The 9,870-nt window shown below is 36.0% G+C and overlaps 1 protein-coding gene across 2 annotated transcripts in view; it reads left to right on the top strand.

The window, feature by feature from the left end:
* Positions 1 to 417: 417 nt before the first annotated feature.
* The window catches only part of LOC112503730 (serrate RNA effector molecule-like), a 21,421-nt gene continuing 11,968 nt past the window's right edge, over positions 418 to 9,870 (top strand). Inside the window, exons 1-3 of one of the 2 annotated variants that reach the window (XM_025107725.1) lie at positions 418 to 931; positions 5,835 to 5,959; positions 8,010 to 8,058. In XM_025107725.1, the coding sequence (XP_024963493.1) occupies positions 435 to 931; positions 5,835 to 5,959; positions 8,010 to 8,058 (671 nt within the window). In that variant the 5' untranslated portion in view covers positions 418 to 434. Of the gene's footprint in view, positions 932 to 5,834; positions 5,960 to 7,991; positions 8,059 to 9,870 lie in introns of both variants that reach the window. The other variant, XM_025107724.1, reaches the window with a different exon arrangement.

The following is a 9,870-nucleotide window of genomic DNA, read 5'->3' as shown; positions in this document are numbered from 1 at the left end:
TAAGTATTTTTTTGATATATTTTTTTCATTTTAGAGATTATTTTTCAAAAAATGTTTAAGGATTTGATCCTTCAAAATATCAAAGCCTATTGGATTTTTCTTTCTTGTTTCATTGTTTTACCACATTGATCAGTTTTTTAAATAATAAAAATATATCTAACAAGTTTTATAAAATTTAAAAAATTATTTAATATATTTTAAAATATTCAATAATTTATTTGTTTTAATTTTTTTTTCTGAAAACTTAATCACTCCAAATAATAAAACCCATTAAAGTTTATGTAGACTTTTTCTATTATAAAACAAAAATTTAATTAGTACCGGGAGCGGGGTGACCAAATTTTGAATGATCAACAGTATATTATTTATATATGGTGCATATATTTACACAAACGCCTCACGTTTTAGGGTTTGGATTTTTCACATCTTCGTCGATGGCAGAAGTGATGAACATGCCGGTGGATGTGGTCGAGCGTCGCAGCAGCCGAGAGCGCAAAGACGATGACGGCGTCGCCAACGCTAACGCTGATGGCGAAGACAATAACAAGTCCACGGGAAACGAAAATCCCGATGCAACTTCTCCACCACCACCACCACCGCCTCCTTCACGTCGCCATGACCGCGATTCCAGAGAGAGGAGAAATGATGACAGGGACCGGGATGTTGATCGTCCACCTAATCGTCGTTCTGATTACTATGAACATCGTAATCGATCCCCCCCTGTGCCGTCTCATAGAGATTATAAGCGTCGTGCTGCTAGCCCTAGCTCTCCTCCTCCACCTCCGTATCGTGACCGCCGTGGTGGGGGTCACTCCCCTCCTCCCCGTAGGTCACCTCCATTTCCTCCGTTCAAGCGGTCTCGTAGGGATGACGGGGGCTACGATGGTCGCCGTGGAAGTCCTCGTGGAGGTTTTGGACCTGGTGATAGAAGGTTTGTAAATGGTTTTTGTTGTTTTTCTATTTGTTTACGCCATTTCTATGAAAACTGTTAATATGGTATAGATATTATTACCATATATGATACTGATTTTTAGTTGGTCAGTCTGGACTTATGATATCTTTTCAAATGGGTGATTAGGCTTTAGGTTAATTGCGGTTGCGCAATTTTTTTATTATGTTTCCGTAAAAGAGATTTTGTAATATTTGATTGTGTTTGTGTTAGTAGTGCTTTTCCAGGCTGTGCTTATTTTGGGGATATTCTGGCATTGTTATGCATCTATCACTCTTTTCCCCTACATGGATAATCTATAGAGTTTGCAAAGGTTTCTGAAGAGATGCAGCAGTTTGATGCAGCCAGGTTTTCAATGAATTGATTGCGAGTTAGACAGTGAGAGTATTACTCCATCTGTTTCAAATTCTTTGTTGTGAGCGAGAGTGTTGCTCCATCTGTTCCACATACTTTGTTGTGAGCGAGAGTATTGCCCCATCTGTTCCAAATACTTTATTGTGAGCGAGAGTACAACTCCATCTGTTCTAAATACTTGATTCTGAGTGAGCGCATTACTCGATGCATTCTAAATAATTGATTGTGAGTGAGCATTACTCCTTCCATTCTAAATTACAGGAGCACTTTCCTGGTTCCATCATTTTTAGTACATAGGAAAGTGCTTTTATAATTTGGAAGGAGGAGTATTAATTGAAGGTGAGACTAGAAGCTGAAAATGGAGGCACTGATGATTATAGAAAAAGGGAGACGGGTCTTCACTCGAGACAAAGCGGATGGCCCAGTGTTGTGTTTTTGATTGAATTGAATTTGGCTCCAATTCTAAGTTATGGAATGGCATGTTTGGTATCCTACATTCCTGACCAATTACAAAATCCTTAAACCACCAGATAATTAAATCTTAGTGGCTCTAAGCCTCTAAGATTTCTTATATTTAGGAGATGTTAAAGGGGGATTTTGCCATGCCACCTCACTGAAGTGATGATATGCGGTGTTTCTCCTAGAGACCACTTAAGAGAACAGATTGTGATGCATTTTGATATTACATCCTGAATGGTATTCAGTATTAATAATCTTGTACATTATTTTTCCTTCTGCCGTCAGATTTACATTATTTGTGATTACGTGTATATATGTCACTGATATTATGTGATGCCTAATCTGAAACAAGTATTTTTGTGCCTTTATGCTTTACACTGCTGCTTCCAACCTTGGGAGGTTGAATTGAATATTTTAGGGTATAGGGTTTAGGGCCAAAAGGACAAATTGTTCTTTTCTTCAATCATATAATTCCACACCTGTTTGGTGACCCAGCATAAATTCTGTATAGCTTAAGTGCTGGATTTTGAGTGGCAAGTCACCATGGTTGCTACAGAAAAGCGTAAATTAGCAGTTGATTGAAAAATATCAAATCAAGATGATTTCAAATTGCACAACTCTTATATTGTTGTCAGGAATGGGAGTGTCTTCTATGATCTATCAGCTAGAATTAAGAAATACCGAAATAATATTTATTACGTTAATTGGAGAATGTTATGTCATTCTAATATACACATGAACCCAAAGGTGTCAAAGCAACTTTATTTCATGCCGTCATAATTACTTGTTGACTTGCACAACTCTCATGAAGTCTGGCTTTGGCTTTTAGAACATTTAACAATTGTCTATGACTCTACTTAGGTAGTGATGCCTATTTAATTTTCTGTCAATGGGTTAGAGCACATCCTACAGATAGAGTTAATACATATTTCAACTATAGTGAGTCAGTGATACAAGTATTTTTTTGAAGTAGGTTATGGTGATCATTTGATCAATAGTAAACTTATTTTCTTAATAAGATTGTGGGGTCAAACAGATTTTCTGTGGGCTGTAGCAAGTGTCAGATATATTTGATTATAGAGCTATGTATTTGAGTTTGCTGGTGGTGAAAATTAGTTGTAAGGTACAGTTGCTTTCAGTGACTTGTGGCATCTTATGAATCAAACTTGTTCAGGACACAACATTAGTACAAATTTGGTCGCTCGTGAAATTCATTTGCATGAAACGAAATATAGGGAGCCTTTCCTTATAAGCATAAAGGCACACATAATATCTACATATGTTTGATATATCAGCGGTTATAGTTGATTTCATTAAATGATATCTGAAACTCGACTTGCTAGGTTCGTCATTTCTATTTGCTTATTATCTTGTGGTGGATAATGGCTCATGTTTTAGTAAACCTTGTTCACTCGGCGCACTCTCCCTTTAAATCAAGGTTTGGTGATCAGCCTGTTTACATCGTGAAGAGAAAACTGAAGAATTTAGCCTGATCAGTAGCATGTTGAGCTAGATGTAAAGAAGTAAACTAATTTGCAGATCTTGCAACATGTGACATCCAACTATTTGATCCCTGAAGTGCATCATGTGAAAAATAATATACAAATTTTGTAATACGCCACAGCCGACTATTTGGGAAGTACACCATATGATTAAATAGCTAAGCTCTTTTATGTTGGAAGGTTGAAACTATCCAGTTAACATGTTGTCCTAAGATAATTTTCTAATATCAAGATGGTTATGCTGGTAATAATTGCATACAAGTGTATGTATACACTATGGAGCAATTTCATTTGTAATTTTTTAGCTGTAAGCCATTAGAAAGAAGACCAACATGAGAAGCTAGATGGAGGTGAAATTTAAGCCAAATGTGCCCATATTTGGTCAATGTTGATTTCTGAGGAATCTTTTGTAAGTGCCTAGTTGTATTATTATTTTTATATACAATTGAACACTGGTTTTATTTTTGTTTGTTGACTCTGCTTGTGTAGACAAAGAAGTGTGTTTATTACTCGTCTTACCTCTTGTCACGTTTGCCTAAGCTCTATCCCTTGAACCGAATTGAGTGTTAATCCTAGGATTTTACTGCATCTCTTATTTTTCTTTAATGCAGAATGCCAAGTTTTTTCTTCTGCACTTCCTTCTTACTACTTGAATTTCTCATTTTTCATTTGGCTTTTGTACTGCTCTCTTTCTCCATGAAGTGTTTGTATCTTTTCTTCTCTTTTTTGGCCTTTGATCGATGGGGCTTTAGGATGTAGGTGTCGACGTTGTCCTAAACATGTAGAATTGAAGGTTGGTTCTTATGTTGACTTCTATGCTGTTAGTTGCAGCGCTATTGCGCTGCAATAGCGGCGCAATTGACCGATATTTGAGGTGACATTGCGGACCGATATTCCGATATTTTAGCTTGGGCCTCTTTAGAACTATGTTGACTCGGATGCTGAACCTATGCTTGCGATTAGCTCGTTTATGAACACTTTTCTCATTTTGTTTTGTGAAACTTGTTTAAGTTAATGTTTTGATGTTGAAACTATGTTTTTAATTAATGCATATGATATGTTTATGTATGCACACACACACATATATATGTATTATAATTCTAAGAAATATTATTTGAATCACTATTTTTGCCGCTATTTCAAATATCGGTCCTGACCGCAATTTTGTATTTTTACCGCTATAACAACATAGGTTGACACATGTCCTATTTTTATGTCTTATTGTTCCTATTGCGTAAACCTCCCAGTGCCCACTATCTGTCCTTAGAAGTTTATATACGGACCCTATAATTTATTCTATATGAAATGAAATCTAAGAAATTGGAGAAAAAGGAGGAGAATATGTCATTGTTAAATAAGAGGATTTGTGTGTCATATAGCTGTGGGATATGGCCTATGGCCTACTTCACTCTTAGAAGTTGCTGCTTTGTGCTGTTAGAATAGATGTCTCTTTATTTTCAATTTTTTGTGTTCAATGTGTTGTAATAGCTTCACTGTTCTTGCTGGTCAGAAGATCTACATGATTTTTTACTCCTCACGATCTGTGCTTTCACATCGAGAATTATTTGCAGCTAACAATAATATACACCTATTAGAGGTATTTTCTGCTGTTTACAAAATAAATTATGTTTTCTTGTGCGATGGAAGCGGTCATACCAAGCCTTTTTGCATCTTTTTTAAATTGGTGTTATGTGCAATTTCTCAATAGATTGTAAGGGTAACATGTTTACTTGGCGATGCCATGAAGGGATTGGACAAAAAGAAATTTGTTAATAAATACATTTGCAATGTTTTTTTTGGGGGGGGGGGGTTACTGTTTTTCTGTAAAAGCAATACTCCCTATATGTTTACTTTTGTTCATGTCAACAGTTTTTGTGCAATAAAGATTGAAGCAAAATTCTGTAGAATCCCTCATAGGGGCACATGGCTTCACACACTAAGTGCATTATCCCAAGTTTGACTCTATCTGTATTCATCTGGTGGTCAACTACCATAATCCATTTAACTACCTTCATTAAGCCGGCGATATGCGGAGGTCTGATCTGCTTGTATGGTTAGGCACTAGTTTAGTTTCTTGCAGGATGTCCTTATTTATCCAGTTTTTGAGGAAAACCGTTTGCAGCAAATAAAGACCATATTTTCTGTAGAATTTTCATGATGCAAAAAAGGATTCGTAAGGTTTATTTCATCCATTCATAGTGGAGAAGGTTGTTGCAATGCAATGAAGTATATGTTTGGTTTCATCTGTCAACTAGCTCGTATCATAGATGCTTAGTCCATTTGTACATACTTTTATGAATTATGAGGAATCATCATATTGGGTAGTGGGGACCACAATTAGGAGATACATCAATCGGGATTTTGAGCCCCTAATGTGGACATGGTTGTGTATGAATCTACCATTCAATATATTCCAACTTTCTTCCCTCTTCTTCTTACCGTTGGGACAGAGCTGATCCCATTTCTAGTATGCAAACGTGTCTTTTTGGAGTTCATTCTCTAATTACTGTGGTGTTGTTTTGTTCAAGATCGTTGTTTGGTTTTCATAATGTCGTTTATTATTTATACAGGTTTGGATATGATTATCCTGGTGGCTATGAACGTGATCTGGGTGGCCGACCTGGCTATCCTGATGATAGGCCTCGTGGTAGATATGCTGGGCGCCAATCTGGTGGGTACCAAGGTGGCCCATCTGGTAAGCACCAGTTTCTTCTATCAACTCCTACCCTTTTAGAATCATTGAAATATAACTAAGTTAATGTTTTTCCATCAGTTAATATATTGTTTGTTCTCGAAGTTGTTTGTTATGTGTTCAGCAGTAGTATGCTAATATGTCAATTCGTCTTTAAGGAACAAGGTAGATTCCTTTGAGAAGTTTTTGTATTTGCTTCTGTTCGACCAGATATTAAAAGATTGTGTGCAGATCAAGGAGAAGATGCCGTAGGTTACATCCTAGAGAGGCTTTATACATGCTTTTGTGGTCCATTATATATCAAAAAGTTATGTTATCTTTCTGTAGGCACAATCTGGTTTATCAGAGTTGCTTTTCTAGTAGGCAATGCATCTCAGTTGCTAAAAGAAGTTAACATTGTGATATTTAATATTTATCCAGTATTTAGTAGATGAGAATTATTCCTTCTAAAAGACTAAAACGATATATTGGAGTGTGGTTTTTGATGGTAAGCAACAGAAGAAATCTCTAATGGAAAGTGTAGTTTGGACTTTAGATGTGTGTTGGCTCCTTTTCAGATGTTTTTCACATTAAATGGTTACCATCTGTGATAAATTTTGGAAGTTGTGGGCTTGAGAAGGATTGCTTCATATCTCATTGTCACATAGCAGGCACTCCAGGTTGTTACTCTTTTTAGACGATGCAGGCATAATGTGTGTCCTTAGGTTAAATAATATCCTGAAGGAAGTTATAGTTTGATTTCCAATTTGAAATTGTTTGTAAAACCATTTAGTGATGGTTTGATTGCCAAATCTATTGTTTCATGCTAGTTTTTTCTGTACTTGTTGGCGACAAAAACCTTGATGCTCTGTTTTTAGTAGGTAGGAACCACCTCAAATGCTGTATAATGTCATTAGAAAATTGAGCATTTTTCTTTTTCACCTTTTGTGGTTTGTCCCACTTTTAACTGTGCTCTTGACGCATGAGTCATGGTTTCAATTTAAAGTGTTCAACACCAGTTTCACCTGTCTGGAATTTTTTATGTGAAAATGTATTATGGAGTTTATGGCAATAGCCAACCTGCAATAGAAAGGAGGTGGGGGTGGGTTTGGTTACGTAGATACAATGAATAGGAATCTCAACTTTGGAATGAAGAGAAATTCATAGGAATCAACATAATTAGGAATAGGCGTTTTATAATTGAGGGTTTAAGGCATTTTGGTTTATCTAGGAATTTTATTTTGTTATCAACGACATAGAATGTTTAGGAAATAGCATACTCGGAATTTTATTTTACTGCTTCTAGTCGACCATTTAATGGGTATGAATCAACAGAATTGGGAATTGCTTTTAATAATGAGGGTTTAAGGTAAAGAATTGGGTTGCGGTGAGGATGGAAGTTATGGTGAGAAGGGATCTCCACCCTTGGATCAATGATCAATCCTAATTGAAGATTAACACTAAAGAGATGCAACGAGATGCACCAGATCAATTCCCATGAGAAGCGCAATTCATGGGGTGGGGGGGTGAGATTAAAAAAGTGATCAAGGGTCTAGATCCCTTATGTTTCTCAACTTAACTCCTATTCTCACACGATCCTTCGTCTTAAGGTAAATAGGTCTATCTAGGGTATTGTATTATTAACAAGAACGATATCATAGTATATTTAGGGAATATCATACTGGAGTTTACTGTATCGAGTCATTCATGAACTTTTTTAGGTATAGTGCATACTGTCATCTCAAATGAGATGTTTGATAAAGTTATAGGTTTTATCTGGTATATGTTTTAAATGCTTTATTTCTATATAGATACAACAAGAAATTTTATCAGATAGCCTCATTGCACTTATTGTTACCTACATGCTCTGTCTGCTCTTTCTATCATCTTTCATTGTGATAGGTACTTCACTCACCTTTACTATAGATATGTTAACATTACATCAAGATATTAATAATCTTTCATATTATCTTTACTTTTTATGGAGTTGTTAGTTTAATAAATGTATGCCCAGAAGTTAATGTTGTATGGCATGCAACATATGTAATAGCTTCAGGTTTATCTTCTTCTGCAGACTGGGAACCAGCTCGTGGAAGTTACAATGATCATGCAAGTATGCATAGGTGAGCAATGTCAAGCTATTATGGATGTGATCCCTTAGTTGTCTAATTTGGAGCTTTGTTGCTTTATTATTTGTTATAACCAATAGTATTCAAGGGTTGAGTCCTAATTTAGTTGTGTTTTACGAGATACTATACCATGGGTGTGAAGAAAGATATGGTCTATGTCATATCAGACATCAACATCACAAGGCCACTTTCTGGCACTTATTTTCACATTTTTTATCATGCCAGACCATATAGTGAAGTGTTTGGTATTGACTCAACCTCCGACTAGTCTGTGAACGGCTTTAGTTGGACTCTGGGCCTCACCATCTTTAGTCGTAGATATACGATCTTTTTTTCTATTAAGATTCTTATGTGCTAGAAGCTGAGAATAGAATGTGAACGGTAGAGGCAGTGTCTCTAGGGGACAAGCTGTGTGAAATGGTAACTAGTGAGTGACAGACGGAAGCAATTTACATAATGTTGAGATAAACTACTACAGTTTTAGTTTGTTTGAAGATGTTTAAATGCTGAAATGGGACACATACTAGTACAATTTTTTAGTCCACATGTAGCAGTTGCACTTAGACACCCTGTATTGATGCCTTCTGACAAGATACTTAAGAAGCATCATCCCTCTTTGAACTCTTGGGTGCCTTAGGGTGTGGAAGGTTGTGGCACCATTTCCTTCTCAAACTGCATCAAGTGATGCTATTATTTCTACAATATTAAATGGAAGTTGTGAAAAGGCTCCTTGAATTTCTAGCCATCAGTTGGCGGGGTGCATGATCTGGGATGCTGTAGAGATAATGTTGGTCTACTTTTTTAAACGGGGAAGATGGAAGTTCATTAGTTACCATTTTAGATATTATACCCAAAGTTTTTATTCAAAATTTAAACATGTCTTGAGCTGACTGGAGATAGAAATGAGATGACAGATACAACAGAGAGGGGAGGTGACAATATGTTTCTGTTTGGTAGTTGGTCAACTACTTATGATCATCAATTTATTTTTCCAAACAAGTTGGAGATATGCTTTAATAGTGTATCATCAATCGATTTACTAACAGAAAAAATGTCATATTTCCCTTGTTTGATGTCTTAAGCGTATTTGAATTATGATCTTAGCAGGTGACATTATATATTTTTGGAAGAATTGACAAAGGACGACCTAAATTATTATATATTTTTGGAAGAATTGACAAAGGACGACCTAAATTATTATATATTTTTGGAAGAATTGACAAAGGACGAGCTAAATTTTCTCTCTAAGGCAATATGAATTAACCTTTATGTGTATGCCATAGAATTATCGGGTGTAATCAGTACAAGAAAACCAGTTGCCATCAAGATCCACCAAATCATTAGGTGTCGGTATCGGATTAGAACTCTTCTAGATGAATGATCAACTCCTTAACCATTTACCGATGAAATGCAGATTCTGTTAGTGCCTTGAACACTGTCCATGGAATGCCTCGTAGGTTGCAATGAATCTCTCATGTTGGTCTGTGATACCTATTCCCTACTCAACCTTGTCTTTCAGAAGATCCAAAGTTGACAACATTAACGGTTCAAAATCGAGATGATGTAAATCGGTTACTATTCGGTGATTAGCAACTATTTTAAAGCATAGAATAACTAAATAAGTACTACAAATATTATTTTGTGCCTTGAAATGATTGAATCTCTAGTCAACATTGGAATATAGTTTAGATAGAGGAATTATATAATGCGACATGGTTAGTAAAAGCTATGCTGTTATATCGGTCAGAATACGAAATATCGGTCAGGACCGATATTCGATATATCGGTTATATCGGTGATATATCG

The sequence above is a fragment of the Cynara cardunculus genome, unplaced genomic scaffold (genome assembly GCF_001531365.2).
Source record: "Cynara cardunculus var. scolymus isolate 2C unplaced genomic scaffold, CcrdV1 Un_Scaffold_3689, whole genome shotgun sequence".
NCBI lineage: Eukaryota > Viridiplantae > Streptophyta > Magnoliopsida > Asterales > Asteraceae > Cynara > Cynara cardunculus.
The sequence above is the reverse complement of the archived record's forward strand: the minus strand, read 5'-3'. Positions and strand labels throughout refer to the sequence as shown.